This window comes from Acartia tonsa, chromosome 4 (assembly GCF_053477335.1).
Source record: "Acartia tonsa isolate MP-2025a chromosome 4, ASM5347733v1, whole genome shotgun sequence".
Taxonomy (NCBI): domain Eukaryota; kingdom Metazoa; phylum Arthropoda; class Copepoda; order Calanoida; family Acartiidae; genus Acartia; species Acartia tonsa.
Genome location: NC_137263.1, coordinates 885,251 through 910,246, shown reverse-complemented (window position 1 = coordinate 910,246; position 24,996 = coordinate 885,251). Strand labels below are relative to the sequence as shown.

Genomic DNA, 24,996 nt, shown 5'->3' with positions numbered 1-24,996 from the left:
CACAATTACCCATTCTGAAGTTTACAATTAGTGGTTGAAATGTTTGGACACTAAACTTAATGAAACAACCAATAAGAATTCAATGAGAGTCCACAAAGTTGGTAATCCAATGAATAAGAAAACTCTATAGTAAGACCCTGGGGACTATTGATAATAAACAGCCCATTGTCCCCTCTCTCTCTCTGGAATATAGGGTTTGAAACAAAAAAAGAAATTTTTTCATAATTTATTATCAAAACTGTTCAGAAAAGAGAAAAAAAATTACATTTTAGACTATCATATTTACATATTGTTTATACATATGTTATTAAGTAAAAAAAGTCTTTTTTTAAATCTTTGAACACAATTTTAATGCTTTTACATTTATAATATAATTTTAATAAATAGTAAGACACATACATAGTAAAAATAATTAAAAAGTTATTTATAACATCGTATTATAGACAGCTTTCCGCAGATATTAAAATTATAATCATAAGATTAAAACAAAACTGGTATCAATCTTACCATTTTTATTTTAATATTAGTGGAAAATTGTTTGTAAAACGATGCTATACATGATTTTAACAGTATGGCTGACAACCGGTTCTAATCCAGCGGATATTAATCGGTTTCGAAGCCTTTTTGAATTAGTTTATTTGTATAAATAAGGACAACATATGTCTATAAGTAGCGAAGCAAAAACCAAAAAATAGTAAAATGTTTTACAGTATAATTCAGTAAATGCAATGTTTAAACTACAAGAATAGATGTATTATTACTTGGATGTTACACCAGCTTTTCTTGTACTCTAACAAAGTGATACTTGCAGCTCCACCACCTTTACCCTATTAACTACCCTCCTACTGGATAAATGAACTGGCCAATACATGAGGTCTATATTAGCAACCAAAGTGACAATTTGTCCCCTGTCAATATATCCACATATATCCTATATCCATTATTTGAGTCTGACATACCTTAGTTATAGAGTAGCTGCGCTACTTATAAAACTATTTACAATTATTACATTTAATAAAATGGGGAAGGGCAGAATTACAACTGTCAAATTGACAAAATAGCAAATTTGACAAAATTGTGATTTTGTCAATAAAATTAATTTTTATAGATAATAATACATTTATCACAGGTCTAAATATATAGAGTTACTAAGGGGGGTGATTGAAAATAACAAGGGTGAATACATCCAGTTTGGTTATCCCAACGACTGACAAAACATATATTAATTTTAAGATTTGTGAAAAAATGTCTGTAACAAGTTGCTATATGTGATTTTTCAGTATGGCTATAACCAGTGTTAAAATCCAGTGGATATTAATCAGTTTCAAAGCCATGCTGGAAAGGCAATGCTTATTGTGCTTAGAGAACTCAAGGTCTTTTCAACTTTTAATCTTTTTGATTGTGCTGTACAACATAATAATAATTTTGTGATTTATTTGAAAGAATTAGGGTTAAAGTTTTAAACATTTAGGCACTAATTAAATATTAATTAAACCAGTTCTAAAAAAGGGGAAAGGGCTACAGATTTAAAAATCCTTTTTAATTTGTTTAAAACATTTAAAGGTTTTTATTTTTTTCTTATTACTTCATAAATTTTGCATTGATAAACTCTTTGTATGTTTTTGATACAGTCTTTTTTTTTATAGTTTTCATAACATGAATAATGATAATCGATGTATTTATTATATAACATATTCACTAAAATCATTTTATGTAAAAGTTGGTTCTGATTTTATTTTATTCACAATTATATTTCTTGTTTTTAAGATAATCTTAATTTTATAACTAATCTCTTTTTCACATTTAAGAGTAATAGTTTTAATAGATATAGTATATTTTTTTTGCATAAAATATTTGTTAACTTTTTAGTTTATGATACTCTTTGCATCGTCACTAAATCACTCTTTGTAATATTTTTATGCTCTTTGCATCCTAACTATAGTAATTTTGATAATAGCAGATACTTTTTGTATTAATTTAAAACTCTTTGCATCTAAACTACAGTAAATTTTATTGTAGTAGAGACTCGTTGTATGATTTTAATACTCTTTGCATCTTAACTACAGTAGTTTCAATAATAGTAGTTACTCTTTGTATGATATCATTCTTTTTGCATCTAGATTAAATTAGATTGTAGAAGAGACTCTTTGTATCTGTTGTAGAATAAAAGCAGGAGAAGGCCTATGTCTTGGCTCTCTGTTCCAACACTGGAACATAATTTCAACCAAAGCATCGCGGTCTATCCAATCCTCGCGAGCACTTGGCAATATCTGAAAAAAATAGTGTGTTTTTAAAGATCTAGGAAACCGCTGTTTGACTAATTGTCCTTATATAAAAATAAAAGGATCTGTGAGTGTGTATCTGTAACAAAGAATCTTGCTAAATGCTGAACTGAAATAGTTTTCTTTATAGTGAAGCTTATCTTAGGTCCTTGGAAGGTTTAAAACCATTTTGGGAAAGGGTACCACCAACCATACAAGAGAAATCACCCCTATAAAAATCCCCCCCCTCTATTTTTTTGTAACTTTTTCATATTAAAACTTAATTTGAAATTGGAGGATCATCTTACATTTTTCTCCTCCCCCCCCCCATCATGTTGCCCCTAAAGGCTTGTAGTAATAAGATAAACACTAGAATCTATCTATGTATCTATCTATCTATCCATTTATCTATCTATCTATCTATCTATCTGTTTACCTACCTGTAGCTGATCTCTGATGGTCTGATATAACTGTAGATGTGAGAGTGTTGGGAAAGGTACAGACTGGCATCCAGTCAGCATCTCCCAGATTAACACTCCAAAACTCCAGACATCACTACTGCCGCTCCATTCCCCCTGCAACAAAAAGAGAATTCTGATAGATTCGTCCAAATGTTTCAATCAATTCTCATTATCTCATCCCTTCAGGAAATTCTTACCCTTAGATAGACATATCTACTATCAGGGGTGGGAGTGGACATTGGAATGTTTATTACACTAGTTCCCAAAGTTTTATTATAAAGTTTGCTTATTTGTTGGCTTAACAACATTAAGTTAAGTGTCTATATGTTTGAATCAATAATGGTAATCTATAGAAGAGATAATTTTGGGTATAATCATTTTGGATCCATTTATCGGCCATTGTCTCATCCCTTCAGAAAATTTTTACCCTTAGATGGACATACCTCCTATCAGGGGTGGGAGTTGACATTGGAATATTTATTACACTAGTACCCAAAGTTTTATAATAACGTTTTCTTATTGTTGGCTTAACATCATTAAATTGAGTGTCCAAATGTTTCAGCCAATAATGGTGATCTATAGAAAGGGTAATTTTCTGTATAATCATTGGGTTTGTACACCAATTTATCGGCCAATGTCATATATCCCTTTAGATCCTTGAAACAAAATCCAAGTAGCTGGACAAAGTGTCTCAAAAATCAGCCATGTGACGTCACAAGCTGATGTTTTGAGACACTTTCTCCAGGTACAAAATGCACCTACCCTAGTAATAGTTTCCCATGCCATCCATCTGAGGGGTATCCGTTGGTCTGTCGTGGTGTAGTAGCAGGAGGCGTAGATGGGCTGGAACATGCCCACGTCCGTCACCTTGATCGTGTAGTCCTCGCCCACTAAACAGTTCCTGAAAAATATGGCGTTGAAATCTGGGTTCTAAAGGGATAAGACAATGGCCATAAATTAATGGACATCCCCAATGGTGAACACAGTAATAGTGTCTGACTGATTATGACGTAACAAAAAAAAATAGCCAATGAGAGGCCACTATAAATTTTACCATTGGTCAATAACGGCCTCTCATTGGCTAATTTTTTTTTGTTACGTCATAATCAGTCAGACACTATTACTGTGTTCCCAATGATGAAACAAAATTTATTACAATTAGTGGTTTAAACGTTTGGACACTCAATTTAATTATCTAACCAATCAGAATTCAACAAAAGTCCCCAATGTTTTTAAACCAACAAATAAGAAAATATTATTATAAAAATTTGAACACTGGTTTAATAAACTGCCTAATTTCCCCTACCCTCCCTGGGTTGAAAAAAGACACCAAAATTCCGGAATATATCGATATGAAAGGGGCTTTTACACCCCCATAATTAACAGACCTTCTGTCGTCTAAAACTATTGGTCAAAAAGTTTGAACATTACCAGTTTGGAACAAAGTACACAAATTTTTAGAGAAAACCTCGGGTAACAGTATAGTTTACATTCAATTAATATCCCCTCCCTTCTTGATGAGAATTAAATTTTGCAATGGATAAGGATATATGTGGATATATATGACAAGGGAATTTTGTCTTCAATTTAGCTTGCTAATATAAAACTTATTTACTGGTCAGTGTGTTTATCAAGTAGGAGAGGAGAAAATAGTGTAAAGGAGGGTTATTGTTATTTTAGGCAGCTTCAAGCTTTACTTTATCAAGGTATGAAAATCTGGTTTAACATCCAGTAATAATATTCATTATTAGATTTGCTTTCCCATTGGATTTAATTAGAGTACATGAAAATCTGGTGAAACATCCAAGTATCAATATATCCATTGTTATGTGTTGCTTTCCTATTATATTTGAATCAAATGCTGTGCTATAGTCAAGCTGACATTAATTGTCCGGTCCAATTTAATTCACTTGGTTCACTTCTGAATATTTAGGCCTACACAGGGAGGGAAAGAACATTGGACTGTAAATTATGCTGGTACCCAAAGTTTTCATATGCGTCCTCTCATTTGTTATCTCATAAACTTTGGGGCTTTTATATTTTATATTTTAAATAAAAAGCAAAGTTTTTAGCTAACGAAAATAACATTATTATAAAACTTAAGATACCAGAGAAATTTTCAGTCCAATGTCCCCTCAGCCCTGATGTTGTCATCATTGTTTGACAGTAAATGCTCTTAACAGCTCACTTTCCTCAATTACAGAAAATTAAGGACATACATTCTATAATTCATATCAAGCGCGTTCAAAAAGATTTTACAGTGGGGGGGGGGGGGGGGAGGGTTGAAGGCTTTAAGGGATAGAAAATATGGGAGGGCATGATAATTATTATAACTTTTTTGTTATTGAAGCTGTAGGCCTTAAATGTGTGGTATTGGGTCTACTTGTGGCAGTCTTTCAGCAATTAGAGCGGCGTATTTTCAGCAGTCTTCCATAACTATATCAAGTGTATTAACGGCATGTCGTCGGCAAGATGTTAGCTGCAGCCACTTTTATTGCTGTTATCGATTGCCTTTCCCTGTTAGCTGTCAGTACATATCACACACACACACACCTACACACCCATGCAAACGTAATTTCTGAATATTAGGGTGTGTCGATTTAAAAAAATTTAAAAAATGTACAAATTTCTTTTTACTCACTCTATGCTTTAATCTTTCATGATTTACTCGCAAGTCAAGTTTTAAGTCAGTTGGTACATTTTACCAACTAGCTCCTTAACTATAAAAAGCACAGGAATTGTTTTTATATTTCCAAAAACTAGAGTGCATAGCGGTTCTAATGATATGCATAATAATGTTCTACCATTAACACAAGCCGCGCAATCAGTTCAGCGGTCACCAAGAATTTAGCTTTAGACAGACAGACGGACAGACATCATTCTACTTTGTACTATAGATATAAAAGCTTAACAATCGTCTCACTCTAATACAAACACACACACACTCACACACACATACACACTTAACTGCTAAGCATATCAGCTAAAGCAAGCCCCATCTAAACCCCTTAAACTTAAGATCTAAACTATGTAAATGCATTATACTCTACAATACTTAGATATATACAGGGTGCCACAGGGAAATTGGTATCCGTTCCAGGGATCTAAAGAGATAAGACAATGGCTGATAAATTGATGTACATTGTACCAGATGATACAGAAAAGTACCCTTCAATATATTAAAACTAGTGGTTGAAATCTTTGGACATTCAGCTTAATGAACCAACCAAATTCAATAAAAGTCCCAAAAGTTGTTAAGTCAACAAACAAGAACTTTTATTGTAAAACTTTGGGGACAAGTGTAATAAACAGCCACTCCCGTTAACCATTCCCTCTTAAATGTGCAAAGGGTGATAAATTTTTACACCATTTTCGTAAATAGGTTCTTAAGGGATAAGGCAATGGCTTTAAATTGATTAACCCCTTCTACAAATTAGAGTTAGTGGTTGAAAAGTTTGGACAATGCTATCTTGACCCAACCAATCAATGAAAGTAATAAAATTTTCTTTGAAAATCATATTAATTATGAAGATTTTTATCGATTTCAACTTTTAAATACCCTGTGTATATGAATGTAGTTATATTATAATAAAAGTTTGCTATGCTGTGCATTAGAAGCAATTTAACCATTAGACACACTTTACCAGCCAAAAAGGGGTATATTCTTTCAATAATTTACCATAAGTAAAATGTTAAAATTTAATAGTAAAAGTTTTGCCATAGCACCCTGTATATAAATTTAGTTATATTATAATAAAAGTTTGCTATGCCGTGCATTAGAAGCAATTCAACCATTACACACACTTTACCAGCCATAAAGGGTTATATTTTTCCAACAATTTACCATACGTAAAGGGTTAAAATTTAATAGTAAAAGTTTTAGCATAGCACCCTGTATATAAATTTAGTTATATTATATTAAAAGTTTGGTATGCCGTGCATTAGAAGCAATTCAACCATTTTACCCACTTACCAGCTGTAAAGGATTAAATTATTACAAAAACTTACAAGAAGAGGGTTAAAATTTCATAGTGACAGTTTTGCCATATCACCCTGTATATAAATTTAGTTATATTATAACAAAAGTTTGCTACGCCGTGCATTAGAAGCAATTCAACCATTAGACACACTTTAACAGGAGTAGAGGGAAAGAATAAGATTTCCAGTAAAGTTTCTAAACCGATTGATATTTGCCAAATGAGAACCAATTCTCATCTATATTAAAAAATCATGTATAGCATTGAATAACAGACATTTTTCTACAATTAATATTATAAAAATCATAAAATTCATACCAGTTTTGTTAACCCTGAGGGGTCAATCTTATAAGTTTTCATTTTAATATCCACAGAAAGCTGTCCACAATATGATGTAATAAATAACTATTATAAACTGGATAGCCATGCCAAAACACCTTTTCTCACAAGTCAATAAAACCATTTAATTAGTATTTTTATATCTTTATTTTTTTAAATATTTTTTTAAGCAGGGACAATTTTAAAATCAAAAAACCTGTCTTTAAGCAAAAAGTAGCTGAGCGTTTTTTCTGAATTTATTTTATCAAAATTTTTTTTAAATTAAAACTTTTCTGATTCTTTTACCCTGTATATTAAATGCATACGTTTGTGCTTAACATTTGCGCTCTTGCTCTTTTATAGATACTTAAAATTAGGGGTGTGCTAAAGGGGTGGTGTAAGGGGGGGAGGGGAGTATATTTGTTAGAAAATTTGTGTTCTTTAGTATATAGGATGATTTATTTTACAAGAAAATCCATGGAATGAGTGGATATAAGACTGTAAATTTTGTAATTCGTAATAAATGAAGAAATAATAGTTATTTCTCGCATCGTATTATAAACGGCTTTCCGCGGATATAGAATGTACAATTATGAGATTAAAACCAGTTTTTTTAGCCCCGGCTAAAAAAACTGGTTTTAATCTTATGATTGTACATTTCTATATTCGTAGAAAACTGGATATAATACGATGCTAGACATAGTTTTTCGTATGGATGAGAACCGGTTCCTATCCACCGGATTCGAATAAATACGAGAAAAGAATATTATGTAATTTAAATTTCTCTAAATTAAGTTTTTTTTTTTCATGAAAGTTTTATATATTAGTAAATAAATATCAGAAAAATTGATTTATATTTACTTAATTGGATCTCACACCTGAATATCATAAACTATTAATGTGAAAAGTTGGCTAAAAAAAACCATTAAACACCTTTACCCCATAACCCTTCCCTTCCTACAGGATGAACGAACTTACAAATATATGATGTCCATGTTAGCAATCTAAATTGACGATAATCATAGAATAAGGTGGAAGCTTGGCTACAAGGCTTTTAGTAAATTATTGCAATAGGAATTTATTTTGAATATTCTTTCTGAATAATTACTGAAATCATGTTATTTACTAACAGCCTTATAGCCGTTTTAGTCTTTCAAATGTTCCAATTTCAGGCTAGCCAGGCAGAATCTTCTACCTGGATTCTATTCTATACTTTATCTTCTTTGACGATAATATTCAACCTGTTATAGTATCCACACACATATATTCTATGTCTATTATCAGAATACATGGTTAAACTAAGGATAACAAAATGTTTTTCGACTAATGTCTTACCCCTTTAGCTCTTTTAAATAAATGTTTTGCTCATAATGTGTTTTAAAGAAAAGTAATGGATGTAGAATATACGTGGATATTATGACATGTGGAAAATTGTCGTCAATTTAGGTTGCTAACATGGACATCACTTATTGGTCAGTTCGTTCATCCACTACTATGGGAGGGGATGGTGTCAAGGAAGTGGATGTAGGGATCATTATTTTAGCCAGCTACAAGTTTCACTTTGTTAGAGTACATGATAATCTTGTGTAAGATCCAAGATTAAAGTAATATATATAGAGTGATAAATAGTATTTGTAACCCTGTTCCTTTCTCAAAGGCCTTGTACCGTCTGTGGGTTGGGTCTTTCAAATCAGCTGAATCTTTCAAAAATGTAAATACAACCGGGTGCTGGCAAAAGAATAAAAAGCAAATTGGAAACTAATGTGAACACAAGGACGCCCAAGCTTTTTACTTTGAATGAGGGGTTCCATACGTTTAAGGGGAGTAATCTAACGTATTTTTAAAAAAACTTGTGGGGTGTAAAATAAGAGATTTCAAAGTCTAAAGGGGTTAACACCCCTTTACCCCTTTTCTTGGACGTCTATGTATGAGCTGCAATGATATTTGCATTCATCCTAGTTAAATTCGTTCTGCATTGTCTAAATACTATTCAATTGTTGAAAAATATTTTGAAAAATATCTTCTGATCTCAAAAAACTGACAATAACCCAATTACTTAAAATAAGGACATAGTTAATTTGCCACCACCTGAGAGAAGGCTCAACCCTTTATGGAAAAATAATTGAAAACAACGTAAATTCAGGCAAAAAATAAATTTGGGAACATCTGCAATATATTAGTTCTACATTTGTCGCTAGATGTCACTAAAAACTTGATAATTTTGATTTGCAACAAAGTATTCACATCATTAGGAAAAATGTCTTATTAATCACAAATAACTAGGTTTAGAAATGCAGTATTGTAAATCAGAAAAGATGATTATGAATATAATTGTATAGTCAGGAGATTAGTTGTGAAAAAATGATAATGTCAGTTTTAAATACTACTCTTAAGTTTAGACAGAAATGGCAATTTTACACAAAAATTGTCCCTTTCTTTTTCAAAAAGCAGAAGAAAGCATTAAACAGCTGAAATTAGAAAGCAAAGTTTAATGAAATTAATTTTCGTCTGCAACGTTCTAGGTCTTTGCAAATGGATATCAAATAGTAAGCTCTTTATACATCAATACTATAAATTTATTGATCCAAGTAATGAGATATTCATTGCTCATAATGTGTTTTAAAGAAAATTAACGGATTTAATATAAACATGGATATTATGACAATAAATTTATAGTATAGATGTATAAAGAGCTTACTATTTGATATCCAATTGCAAAGACCTAGAGCGTTGCAGACGAAAATTAATTTCATTAAACTTTGCTATTGATCTATTGTCCGTCCTTCTGATTTTAGAGCTTCACTTTTATGGATGCTGTCACCCTTGTTTATATTGTATTTAAGTATTCCTTTTCGTCTATCTCGAGTTTTATAAATATCTTAAAACGGGTTTAGTACAAAACAAAAAAATTAACAGACATTTAGAACCATTTTTTGCCCTTTTCTTTATAAACTTGGATTCATTCTCGGAATACTAATTAAAGGATGACAACATCCATAAAAGCGAAGTTCTGAAACAGTAGTACAAAAGGGCAATTACACTTGTATATTGTCAGAACTGAATTAGCAGAATATTAATGCATCATTACAAACAATATTGTAAGTAAATTTGTTGGAAAATTGCATAAATAGATGATACTGTTTAAGGACATACTGACATTTTTAGGCCTTGATAAAAGAGATGCTTTACTAATCTCTACATTGCTTTACATTGTGCCTTGTTGTTGAAGGAATCAGTATTCCAAAAATAATATAAATAGGATAATTTTAGCATACAAAAATTTCTTGTGAAAAGGGAATAATCGGCTTGTTTCAAATGGACGTACGGACTCTCTAGTAACCTAATTAGGTATAGAAAAGATTCGCTAAAAAAGTATTATGAAAGCATTAATAATGAAGCTAGACACTTTTGGTTAACCTTATTAATTGCAAGGATAAAGGAAACTTTGAAAGGTTATAAGTCGGGTTCTATAGTTATATTAATATTGTAGTATTACAGTTTGATTACAGTTTGGGCTAGACTACATTGTACTGTGAATTTACTGAATATCAAAGACCTTAGAAATGGTCATGTAAGCGAAGCTTTTCTATATGTTAATGTTCATTTTTTATGTATATTGTATTTTTAAAACATGTTAGAATATTCCTATTAATTCAAAACCTAGCGCGAAGATTCTCATAATGATATGTCATAATCAACGAAAGTAAGTATGTCCATTTGAATTGCGTTTTTTTCTGTTTAAAACTGAACTTTTATACAATATAGTTGTTCTATTTATTTAAGACTTAATGAAATAAGTTTTATTTGCTCATAATAAAAAAATTCTATTTAATAAATACATTTTTTTTACATAATTAGAATATATAATAATAGCTTCGCTTTTATGGATGTTATCATCATTGTTAATGCAAGAGAGGGGGTAATGTAGAATCAGGGAGGGGGGGGGGGGGACATTGGACAGTTAATTAAGTTGGTACCCAAAGTTTTATTTTCTTCGTTGGCTTAAAAACTTTGGGTACTTTTATTGAATTTGATTGGTTGAATCCAAAATTTTCAATTTATTATCTTAACCTACTGAAGGAGTATATTGTTTATAATCAATGGGGATGTACATTAATTTGTCGTCCATTGTCTTATCCCTTCAAATCCCTGTGTGAAGGTTATGAACAAGAGGTCAGTAGAATTTGAATTGCCGATTGTGTACACAGTTTCCTCGGTGTTTCCTCGTCCTATCTCAATATTTAATACTAGCTAAAAAACTTCAAACTTAAAAAAAAAATTATTGTACAGGGTGTTTTTTTTAATAAGTTAAAAGTATTGCTTAATTTAACCCACTTGCCATTGACAGAAATTAATAATCTATATCTTAATTTCTTCATTAATGTGGGACATTTTGTATGTTACGCATATCGTTAGAATTGTCATAAACTCTAGTTTTTGGAAATATATGTAACACATACATGCTATTTGTAGTATAGAAGCTACATTGGAAAATGTAAGAAATGTTGAAAATTTTATGTAAGTTGGAACATTTTACCACGTAGCTCCTAAACTATACGTAGCACAGAAATAGTTCTTAACCCATTAGTGCCGAACTTCCCCCCTGTCGTCAGAATCACTTGAAATTTTAAACACAGCTTCCTTAAGGGATTGTAAGACATTTGTATTTTTAGATTTTTTGATTTGTGGCATACCAAAGAAGTTTTTTTTTTGCGTCGTTTCCGACGCATTCGGACTAATCATTTTTCCCATGCGTCTATTATGTACCATATCGGACTAATCATCTTAGGCTTTTACTGTATAATCTATTAGTTGCTTCGCCCCTAACCTCTAGGGTGGGTGGGGAATGTCAGAAAAATAGCATAAAACCATCCCAAGATATTTATAAAGCTTTCCTGATAAGTAAAACCAATTCAGACCCAAAATTTCTATAATCTTTAGCTTCAGACAAAAACCTTACTACTTTATAGTATGGAACACTATACTAGCAGCGGCTTCGCCCCTAGAGGCATCCAGGGACCCTTGGGTTTGGGGGGAGTCAAACCCCCTCTTTCAATTACAGTTTTTAAAGAAAAATTTTTAAAAAATAATGAGAGGGGTTTATTATTTTCTAGGGGTGATTTCTCCTAGAGCGGTTGTGGTACTCTCCCCCAAAATAGTTATAAACCTTACCAGGTCCTATGAGAAGCTAAAATGTAAAGGAGAACCAAATAGGTTCAGTGGTTAGTGAGATCCCTTAGTACACACAGACACATGTATGTAGAATGTATTTAGATCATGTTACTTTATTAAAAGGATACATAACACAGATACTCTACAATCAGTGTCTGTCTGTACGTCCATTCGTCTGTATAAAACAAGTCAGAATATAATTATTTGGTACTAGTGGCTACGCCCCTAGAGGCCTTTAGGGGCACTTGGGATGGGGAGAGGTCATTGAATTCTACAACAATATTTTTTATTTTAGATTTAAAAAGAATTAATTTCATTAAGTTCATTCTATTTTTTCTTGTGTTGGGGGTCTTTTTTAAGTGGCGATTTCTCTTTGGAGGGTGGTGGTACTCTCCCCCAAAATATTTATAAACCTTACCAGGTTCTATGAGAAGCTACCATGTAAAGGAGAACCATATCGGTTCAGTGGTTAGTGAGATCCCTTGGTACACAACACACAGACACATGTAGAAAGTATATCCTGTTACTTTATTAAAAGGATACATAACACAGATACTCTACAATCAGTGTCGGTCTGTACGTCCATTCGTCTGTATGAAACAATTCAGAATATAATTATTTAGTACTAGTGGCTACGCCCCTAGAGGCCTTTAGGAGCACTTGAGATGGGGAGAAGTCATTGAATTCAACAACAATATTTTTTATTTAAAAAGAATTAATTTCATTAAGTTAATTCTATTTTTTCTTGTGTTGGGGGGTCTTTTTCAAGGGGCGATTTCTCTTTGGAGGGTGGAGGTAACCTCCCCAAAAATAGTTGTAAACCTTCCTAGGACCTATGAGAAGCTACAAAGTAAAAAATGAAGCATACCAGTTAAGCAGATACACAGATAGATACCCTTTCACTTTATTACAATGTTTAGCAAAAAAATATGATTTTGTCGACAATTATATTGAACAACCCAATACATGACAACCCCTCAACCCCCCCCCCCCCCAGCCCCTGTTAATCCTTAAAGTTTTATAATAACTTTTTCTTATTTGTTGTCTCACCAACTGTGGGGAATTGTATTTGTAAATTGATTGGTTGGTTTATTAAGTGTCCAAATGTTTCAACCACTAAATGTAATCTACAGAAAGATTTTATGGTATAATATCCCTGAGTAAGTACATCAATTTATCGGCCATTGACTTACTATTTTAGATCCCTAACCAATACATTTTTTAGTTGTAGCGTAGTTGTTAATTATTTGGATGCAATTATATATATACAGACGGACTGATGTACAGACAGACCACAATTGTAGAGTATTTGCGCTATTTTTATGAATATATTAACAGCTAGGCTGCAATAAAAATTACGGAGGTATAAACATATTTACAGTCTTTAATTGGCTGTAATTTTGGATATATAGACAGACATACATACATTCCCTAGTTGTAAGGTAGCTATTATTTATTTGGATGCAATTATGGAAATACAGACAGGTGGACATACAGACAGACCCTAGTTGTAGATTATCTGCGCTACTATTTTTATATCCTTAAAATAAAGTAACATGTTATTGTATGTCTTTGTGTGTGTACCAAAGGACCTTGCTAACCACTGAACCTATATGGTGCTCCGTTACATGGTAGCTTCTACTAGGTCCTGGTAAGGTTTATAACTATTTTGAAGGAGGGTACCACCACCATCCCTTAAGAGAAATCATCCCTAGAAAATAAAAAATAAAAAATTTAAAAAAAAACTTTTTCTTTAAAAAATTGTAATTGAAAGAGGGGATTTGACTCCCCCTGCAATCTAAGGGGCCCTAGATGCCTCTAGGGGCGTAGCCGCTGCTTGTATTGTATTCCATACTATAAAGTAGTAAGGTTTTTTGGCTCAAGCCAAAGATTACAGAAATTGAAGATCTGAATTGGTTTTACTTATCAGGGAAGCTTTATAAATACCTTGGGATGGTTTTAAGCTATTTTCCTGACATCCCCCACACGTCCTAGAGGTTAGGGGCATGGCAACTAGTAGATTATAGGAGATTATACAGTAAAATCCTAAAATGATTAGTCCTATAAGGTCAAAAAGGACGCAATGGCTAAAATGATTAGTCCGAATGCGTCGAATACGACGCACAACAATTTATCCTAAAAAAGTATATAAACTAACTAAAATTAAAGAAAACTTAGCAGAAACTAAAAATATATAACAAATGCTATAATTAATTATAAATAAGTATGTTTAAATTCTTTAAAAGAAAAAAGTTAGACCTGGTGTGGAAATTTTTTCCTATTTTTTCCACCTCTGCCATGAAAATATGATTTCATCTGGTCATCGAATGAAGTGAGAGGCCAAGCAATGTATAGGACAAAACTTGAAGCTCTATTCAGTTATTTACAAACATTTAAAAAGGACAGCATAAAAAAATAGAGTGATAGTATAGGTTTGAATTTGTGCGTCGTTTAAGACCCTATTGTCATTAATGGGTTAAACACCTAAAAACTAGAGTTTATGACAATTCTAACGATATGCATAACATTTTTCTACTATTAACACAAGCAGCGCAATTTGATTTTTAAAAATGTATGCATTTTTGTATACTCTTAAAATTAGTCATAATCCAAAAATCTTCCAAATATAGGTACTTTGGAAAAACCGGTTTTTAAGGCAGAATTTGTTGAAAATTGCAAAATATTTTTTCTCGTAAAAATGTCCCACATCAATGAAGAAATTAAGATATAGATTATTAATTTCTGTCAATGGCAAGTGGGTTAAATTAAGCAATACTTTTAACATATTAAAAAAAAACACCCTGTATAAACGATTTATTCATTATAATTTTAAATTTAAATTTTTTAGTTAGTAGTAAATATTGAGATAGGATATGGAAACACCGAGGAAACTGTGTACACAATCGGCAACTCAAATTCAGCTGACCGAATGGTTAATAGATGCATTTAACCTTGCAATAATTTATATAGGGGTCAAGTATAGCCCCGAGATGGAATTGTCCTAAAGACTTTAAACAGCGTATAATATCCTATAAAAATGACGTCATACAATACAAATGACCAATTATAGGTTCAGTATACATTGTAATTGACCATTGGTAAATTGCATACTGGCCATTAACCCATTAGTGCCGAGCGCCACTTTTATGGGCCGATCGAGCTGTAAGTTTCAGGGAAGCTTTATAATGGTCAAAACGGAATTCGTATTTTTTTGTTTTGCTCTAGTGGCGTGCACAGGAAAGTTGCAAAAAAACCCGGTTCGGCTTGGCCATAAATACCAACCAGGCATTAACACCCGTTTTTGGTGCTTTCCCCCAGTTTTAAAACCCGGTTGACCTGTATAAACCCGGTTATTTTGACCAAAAATCGAAAAATGTAATTTTTGAACGCCAAAAGTGAGATGAACACTTTTTAGAACTTTGATACGATCCGTAATTGAAAACTACACAACCTCATGTAATCTAAAGAGCTACAAGTATAATACGAAGCGATTTATTTCAAATTTAGTGTTTCGGCTATAGGTGCCGCCGTTTTCGGGTAAAAAAACCCGTTGCTCAAAGTTTTAAAAGACACACACTACAAAAAAAGAACATATAAAATTTGGGTGTTACATATCAGAAAACGAGCATAAAACTATTGGGTGACACCTATAGAGATTACTAGGGTTATTAGGGTGGCTCAAACCCTTACTAATGACGTAAACTGTTATTTTTATTGGTTGAAAAGTTAAAACCGGGTAATAAAAACCGAAACCGAGCCGGGTTTTAAAATTTTCGGGTATTTATGGCCAAGCCGAACCGGGTCATAATAGGGCGTAAAAAAACGATAAAAAAATCATATAAAAAATTATAATTTGAATAAAACGAATTCACAAATAGATGTACTTGTCAATAAACATTAGATTTCACAAAAAAAATCAGCGACTTTACTATAAAAACAAAAAAGTTAGAAGGTTATTTTGAATTTTCATGATTTTCAAATTTTGTTGAGCTATACCAGCAAACGGAAGTAAGCTAAACTGCCTGCTCCAGGGGGAAATGAAAGTCAGGGTAGTAGAGGGGGGATTCATTCTGAGAATGATGCAATTATGAAGCCGGAAACCGTTTTTTTTTCCATTTTTCGGAACCGGGTTTTGATGCCCGGTTCGGCACTAATGGGTTAATATTGTATGACGTCATTTTATATTGGACACTATACGCTGTTAAATGGAGATAAATGAATGTACATCCCCAATGATGATAAACAAAGTAAAAATAGTAAGAACCAACCAATCAAAATTTTAAAAGTTTTTAACTAAACAATATACAGTCCATCCCCCCCCCCACCCCCAATGCAATAGGGGTTAGAAGGTTCAAAGATAAAAATTTTTTGAAAATCAACCTTATATGCTAACGGGGCTGTTTATTGTTTAACCCACCCCACAAACGGTTAGAAATGAACAATAGGTGAAAGGGAAATTAGGAAAGAGAGAAAAAGGGGGGGAAAGAGAAAGAAAGGGGGAAGGAGGGAGTGCACATTTAAGTTATGAGGGGGAGAAAAAAGTTAGAGGAATTATAATATATTTGGCTGATAAAATTATTTCCAGTTTTTGTCCATATAACATTATTGTAGTACTTTTTAAAAACCACTATAAGCTGCGCCCCTAGCACCTAGGGCCTCTGTTTACAAAAGATAAGTGATTGAAAGAAAACTAGCATAAAAAATATCAAGACTTAAATCTAAGTGATAAAATAGCCTAAAACCATTCCAGACCTATGTAAAGCTTTTATTAAAAAGAAAACTCAATCTTAAGCTTCAGACAATAAAAAAACCTTACTTCTTTATATATTAGGATAGCTGCCAAAGATCTGAAGGGATAAGACAATGGCTGATAAATTGATGTACATCCCAAAAAATGATAAAACTAAACTTTCCTTTCTAGAGATTAATATGATTGGTTGAAATGTTTATACACTGCTAGTTGGTACCAATCAATAAATATTTAATAATATGACTTTCTTGGTCCAAGAATGATATGATGTGTTTTTATCACTTTTGGTACCAGTGTAATTTAAAGGCCAATGCTTCCTCCCTAGCCTAACATAGACATAATATTTAGGAATCTAAACGGATAAGACAATAACCAATAAATTGATGTACATTCCCATTAATGATAAACAAAATTACCCCTTTTGTAATAACATTTAGTGGTTAAAACGTTTGGACATTCAACTCAATAAATCAACCAAAGTTGTTAAGCCACCTTGTTATAAAACTTTGGGGACAAGTGTAATAAAATTTAATTGTACTATTTATTATACAAAGAGAAAATAGCACAAAAATTGTAATTCCTTTCTGGGCGACCGTTCAACATACATAAGAGCACAGTTTTAAGGTTAAAAAGCTTAGTAGGCAATTCCTAGATTTTTTATATACCAAATAATAACAGTAGACTTACTAACTTTAAAAGGTTTAAAATGTACTGTAAACCTTTAGAAATAGAGGTCTTTTGAAATGTTATTAGGAACAGATAAGATATTTTTAAAGTCTTAGGTTGAAATACCGTTTTATTACCTTTCCTAAAAGCACATTTTTGCCACCCTATTTTGACAATTTTGCTTTTGAGTTTCATATTTTAAAAAGACAGGGAATTAAGGGATAAGACAATGGACAATAAATTGATGTTCACCACCAAATATGATAAACAAAATTACCCCTTCGTGTAAATTAAAAACACTGATGGAAAAGCTTAGACACTGTTACTTTGTACCAACATATCGAAAAAACAAAACAAAAACATTTTAAGCCAATAAATGAGATATGGTGTTAATGTTTAGGTATACATGGATCTAAAGGGATGAGACAGTTCCCAATAAATTGATGCAGTACATCCCCAATGATGATACATAAAATCTCTAGATTATAATTAGTGATTGAAACATTTGAACAATCAACTCAATGAAGTCCTCAAAGTTTTGAGCCACCGAATAAATAAAAGTTTAACACTTTAAATTTTTTAAAATCATCTAATTTATTTCAGGAAAAAAGACTTGTTATCATAAAATAAATTACTTTAAAAGACAAATTACTAAAAATACTAAAATTACTAAAATACACTAAAAAAAAAAAAACTAAACAAATACCTAAACTACAAAAAATGACAAACATAAAAATAAACACTAAAAAACAAAATACTTTACAAAAAAAAATTACACTTTGAAAATACACTATAAAATAATACACTTTTAAAGTAAAAAATATGCAAAAATATAGACCTACATCAAAAAAACTTGACTTAATAAAAAAATACTCTCAACACAATAAAAAAATGAAATTATCAGCAAAAGTAGGTTTATATCAGCCTTCCTTTTCTCATCTCATTGGAAGCCTGCTGGTTTTCTTAAGCTTGGTGTAGCTTTAAAGCACTTTAAACTGTAACCCTGTAAATTTAACCTGGTCAACTGTAAGACTCCACTGATTGAAGCATATCATAGGAGGGTGTTGACCATGGTCTGCATGTTATATAAATTATAAATTTTTTATAAAATTGTAATCTTATCAAATGTAGATTCGAAAATATATATTCATTCAATAAGAAAACGTTGTCAAAAAACTTTGGGGACCAGTGTAATAAACAGCCCCTTACTCAATAAAAAATCTAAAGTCTTTTCTCGTATTCATTCGAATCCGGTTCTCATCCATACGAAAAAACTACGTCTAGCATCGTATTATATCCAGCTTTCTACGAATATAAAAATGTACAATCATAAAATTAAAACCAGTTTTTTAGCCGGTGCCTTCGGCACCTCGGGGCTAAAAAAACTGGTTTTAATTTCTATAATTGTACAGTCTATATCCGCGGAAAGCTGTTTATAATACGATGTGAGAAATAACTATTATTTCATTGTTTTATTTCCAGTTTTAAAAACAATTTATGGGGGGGGGGGGGGGTTGTAAATACCACCCCAAAAACATATAAGGGGACAATGAGTAATTTCTTCCTCCATTAATTTTGAAACCAGAACCCAATTCCAATTTTTTTTATTCTGTGCAAAATTGTCCAATAAATTCTGGTAGCTCAATTAACCCAGGTTACAGCCAGGGAGGGAGGGGACATTGGGGTATTTATTACTCTAGTCCCCTAAGTTTTATGATAACGTTTTCTTATTCGTTGGCTTAAAAACCTTGAGAACTTTTATTGAATTTTGATTGGTTGCTTGATTTAGTTGAGTGTCCAGACGTTTCAACCACTAAATGTAATCTAAACTAATCAAAACTAAATAAATGTCAGCAAAGTTGTTGAGTCAACAAATAAGAAAACGTTATAATAAAACTTTAATAAACAGCCAAATGTCCCACCTCTCCTTTCTGAAGAAATCCTGTAGCTCAATTATTCCAGGTTCCAGGGAGGTAAGGACAATGTATGATAAATTTATATACACACCCATTTATAATAAACAAATTTACCCATTTTAACATCAAATAATTGGTCAAAAAGATTACGCTTTAGAAACCTTAAAGTTTTTAATATATTTTATCTCACTAAGCAATAAACCTATTGAGTTCTCGTTTTTAGGGAAACTTCAACTAGGTCCCGGGATGGTTTTAGTCTACTTTTTATTAATTAAGATTTAGGTTTAAGGCTAGTTTTAGGCTATTTAAACAAATCATTTCCTTTCCCCTTTTATTTCAAAACCATTGGATGCTGGAGGCGCAGTTGAAGGACTTTATACATAAGATATATCAACTAAAAATTACAAAACAACTAAATTAAATTTTATAAGAATGCAAAAAAAAGGTTGAATAATTGAACCCATGAGATTAATTTGAGCGCAAGTGCATGGGGATGGGGACAAGTTTTAGGCTATTTTAATCATGTTACTTTTTTGTCACTTGTTTAAACTCCAGAAAGGAAAGGGACATTGGACTTGAAATATATTGGTACCCAAAGTTTTATATTTATGTGTTCTTAACACTTTTGGGTACTTTACACAGATTAATTGCCTATTTTTAATTCTTATCAATCTTAAATAACAGGATGCCTGACTGTCTGTTGTCTAAGATCTAAACGCTAAACCGATATAATTCTCCTTTTAGAGTGAAACGTAATATAGGTCCTGGGAAGGTTTATAACTACTTTGGGGGATGGTTCTTCCACCTGCCTAAAAATAAAGAATATGTTACTTTGAATCATAACAAAATATTATATGGTGAAAACATGTCTATGGCATTGCACTACCATAGAAACTACCACTACAACGCAACCTTTTTTTGTTTAAAGTGTGGAGTGTGGATTTTTTATAACTTTTTTGCCATGAACTTTTAGGCCAATAACAAAATTTAATCGCATGTCACTTCCAACCTCTGCATTAGAATATACATTCTAAGTTTAAATATTGTAGAAATAGCTACCTATAAATTGTCTGTAGTAATCTATGTAGAAAGTGCAACTAATTATCTAACCTATTAATCAGAAATTAGATAATATTGTGTGTTTTTACATAGAATTCAAGGATAGGTCAAGTAAAGTTATCTAACTATCCAGTGATAGTTAATGTCAGTCTAATGGGAAAGCAACATCTAATATTCAGCAAGCATGGAGAAATTATTGAACTATAAATACTTTATTATCACATCTTCTTATTCGTTGGCTCAAAAAATTTGGGTACTTTTTAAAATTTTGATTCCAAACGAGTCATGTTCAAACTTTTAAACCAATAATTTCATAGATGGGGTTATTTTGTTTATCATCTATCTATCTATCTATCTATCTATCTATCTATCTATCTATCTATCTATCTATCTATATGTATACCTGGTAGCTGTATCTCTGTGTATGAAGCCTAGATTGTGAAGGTGATTCAGTGCAGAGGCAACTATATCTATCTATCTATCTATATGTATACCTGGTAGCTGTATCTCTGTGTATGAAGCCAAGATTGTGAAGGTGATTCAGTGCAGAGGCAACTATATCTATCTATCTATATGTATACCTGGTAGCAATATCTCTGTGTATGAAGCCAAGATTGTGAAGGTGATTCAGTGCAGAGGCAACTATATCTATCTATCTATCTATCTATATGTATACCTGGTAGCTATATCTCTGTGTATAAAGCCCAAATTGTGAAAGTGATTCAGTGCAGAGGCAACTATATCTATCTATCTATCTATATGTATACCTGGTAGCTATATCTCTGTGTATAAAGCCCAGATTGTGAAGGTGATTCAGTGCAGAGGCAACTATATCTATCTATCTATCTATATGTATACCTGGTAGCTATATCTCTGTGTATGAAGCCTAGATTGTGTAGGTGATTCAGTGCAGAGGCAACTATATCTATCTATCTATCTATATATATGTATACCTGGTAGCTGTATCTCTGTGTATGAAGCCTAGATTGTGAAGGTGATTCAGTGCAGAGGCAACTATATCTATCTATATGTATACCTGGTAGCAATATCTCTGTGTATGAAGCCAAGATTGTGAAGGTGATTCAGTGCAGAGGCAACTATATCTATCTATCTATCTATATGTATACCTGGTAGCTGTATCTCTGTGTATGAAGCCTAGATTGTGAAGGTGATTCAGTGCAGAGGCAACTATATCTATCTATCTATCTATATGTATACCTGGTAGCTATATCTCTGTGTATAAAGCCCAGATTGTGAAGGTGATTCAGTGCAGAGGCAACTATATCTATCTATCTATCTATATGTATACCTGGTAGCTATATCTCTGTGTATGAAGCCTAGATTGTGTAGGTGATTCAGTGCAGAGGCAACTATATCTATCTATATGTATACCTGGTAGCTATATCTCTGTGTATAAAGCCAAGATTGTGAAGGTGATTCAGTGCAGAGGCAACTATATCTATCTATCTATCTATATGTATACCTGGTAGCTGTATCTCTGTGTATGAAGCCTAGATTGTGAAGGTGATTCAGTGCAGAGGCAACTATATCTATCTATATGTATACCTGGTAGCAATATCTCTGTGTATGAAGCCAAGATTGTGAAGGTGATTCAGTGCAGAGGCAACTATATCTATCTATCTATCTATATGTATACCTGGTAGCTGTATCTCTGTGTATGAAGCCTAGATTGTGAAGGTGATTCAGTGCAGAGGCAACTATATCTATCTATCTATCTATATGTATACCTGGTAGCTGTATCTCTGTGTATGAAGCCCAAATTGTGAAGGTGATTCAGTGCAGAGGCAACTATATCTATCTATCTATCTATATGTATACCTGGTAGCAATATCTCTGTGTATGAAGCCTAAATTGTGAAGGTGATTCAGTGCAGAGACAACTATATCTATCTATGTATCTATATGTATACCTGGTAGCTATATCTCTGTGTATAAAGCCTAGATTGTGAAGGTGATTCAGTGCAGAGGCAACTATATCTATCTATCTATCTATATGTATACCTGGTAGCTATATCTCTGTGTATGAAGCCTAGATTGTGAAGGTGATTCAGTGCAGAGACAACTATATCTATCTATGTATCTATATGTATACCTGGTAGCAATATCTCTGTGTATGAAGCCAAGATTGTGAAGGTGATTCAGTGCAGAGGCAACTATATCTATCTATCTATCTATATGTATACCTGGTAGCTATATCTCTGTGTATGAAGCCTAAATTGTGAAGGTGATTCAGTGCAGAGGCAACTATATCTATCTATCTATCTATATGTATACCTGGTAGCTATATCTCTGTGTATAAAGCCAAGATTGTGAAGGTGATTCAGTGCAGAGGCAACTATATCTATCTATCTATCTATATGTATACCTGTTAGCTGTATCTCTGTGTATGAAGCCTAGATTGTGAAGGTGATTCAGTGCAGAGGCAACTATATCTATCTATCTATCTATATGTATACCTGGTAGCTATATCTCTGTGTATGAAGCCCAAATTGTGAAAGTGATTCAGTGCAGAGGCAACTATATCTATCTATCTATCTATATGTATACCTGGTAGCTATATCTCTGTGTATGAAGCCTAAATTGTGAAGGTGATTCAGTGCAGAGGCAACTATATCTATCTATCTATCTATATGTATACCTGGTAGCTATATCTCTGTGTATAAAGCCAAGATTGTGAAGGTGATTCAGTGCAGAGGCAACTATATCTATCTATCTATCTATCTATATGTATACCTGGTAGCAATATCTCTGTGTATGAAGCCTAGATTGTGAAGGTGATTCAGTGCAGAGGCAACTATATCTATCTATGTATCTATATGTATACCTGGTAGCAATATCTCTGTGTATGAAGCCCAGATTGTGAAGGTGATTCAGTGCAGAGGCAACTATATCTATCTATCTATCTATATGTATACCTGGTAGCTGTATCTCTGTGTATGAAGCCTAGATTGTGAAGGTGATTCAGTGCAGAGGCAACTATATCTATCTATCTATCTATATGTATACCTGGTAGCTATATCTCTGTGTATGAAGCCCAAATTGTGAAAGTGATTCAGTGCAGAGGCAACTATATCTATCTATCTATCTATATGTATACCTGGTAGCTATATCTCTGTGTATGAAGCCTAAATTGTGAAGGTGATTCAGTGCAGAGGCAACTATATCTATCTATCTATCTATATGTATACCTGGTAGCTATATCTCTGTGTATGAAGCCTAGATTGTGAAGGTGATTCAGTGCAGAGGCAACTATATCTATCTATCTATCTATCTATATGTATACCTGGTAGCAATATCTCTGTGTATGAAGCCTAGATTGTGTAGGTGATTCAGTGCAGAGGCAACTATATCTATCTATCTATCTATATGTATACCTGGTAGCAATATCTCTGTGTATAAAGCCCAGATTGTGAAGGTGATTCAGTGCAGAGGCAACTATATCTATCTATCTATCTATATGTATACCTGGTAGCTATATCTCTGTGTATGAAGCCTAAATTGTGAAGGTGATTCAGTGCAGAGACAACTATATCTATCTATCTATCTATATGTATACCTGGTAGCTATATCTCTGTGTATAAAGCCAAGATTGTGAAGGTGATTCAGTGCAGAGGCAACTATATCTATCTATCTATCTATATGTATACCTGGTAGCTATATCTCTGTGTATGAAGCCTAGATTGTGAAGGTGATTCAGTGCAGAGGCAACTATATCTATCTATCTATCTATATGTATACCTGGTAGCTATATCTCTGTGTATGAAGCCTAAATTGTGAAGGTGATTCAGTGCAGAGGCAACTATATCTATCTATCTATCTATATGTATACCTGGTAGCTATATCTCTGTGTATGAAGCCAAGATTGTGAAGGTGATTCAGTGCAGAGGCAACTATATCTATCTATCTATCTATATATATGTATACCTGGTAGCTGTATCTCTGTGTATGAAGCCTAGATTGTAAAGGTGATTCAGTGCAGAGGCAACAATAACTATCTATCTATGTGTATACCTGGTAGCTATATCTCTGTGTATGAAGCCCAGATTGTAAAGGTGATTCAGTGCAGAGGCAACAATAACTATCTATCTATGTGTATACCTGGTAGCTATATCTTTGTGTATGAAGCCAAGATTGTGAAGGTGATTCAGTGCAGAGGCAACTATATCTATCTATCTATCTATATGTATACCTGGTAGCTATATCTCTGTGTATGAAGCCAAGATTGTGAAGGTGATTCAGTGCAGAGGCAACTATATCTATCTATCTATCTATATGTATACCTGGTAGCTATATCTCTGTGTATGAAGCCTAGATTGTGAAGGTGATTCAGTGCAGAGGCAACTATATCTATCTATATGTATACCTGGTAGCTATATCTCTGTGTATGAAGCCTAGA

General features: G+C 32.7%; 1 protein-coding gene across 1 annotated transcript in view; it reads right to left on the bottom strand.

Annotated features, from left to right (window-relative positions):
* Window positions 1–213: 213 nt before the first annotated feature.
* LOC145318130 (discoidin domain-containing receptor 2-like) overlaps window positions 214–24,996 on the bottom strand; it is a 131,640-nt gene continuing 106,857 nt past the window's right edge. The window contains exons 19-21 of the mRNA XM_080159479.1: window positions 3,485–3,623; window positions 2,702–2,836; window positions 214–2,270 (exon numbers count right to left, since the gene is read on the bottom strand). Coding sequence (XP_080015605.1) covers window positions 2,127–2,270; window positions 2,702–2,836; window positions 3,485–3,623 — 418 coding nt within the window. The 3' untranslated portion in view covers window positions 214–2,126. The remainder of the gene's footprint in view (window positions 2,271–2,701; window positions 2,837–3,484; window positions 3,624–24,996) is intronic.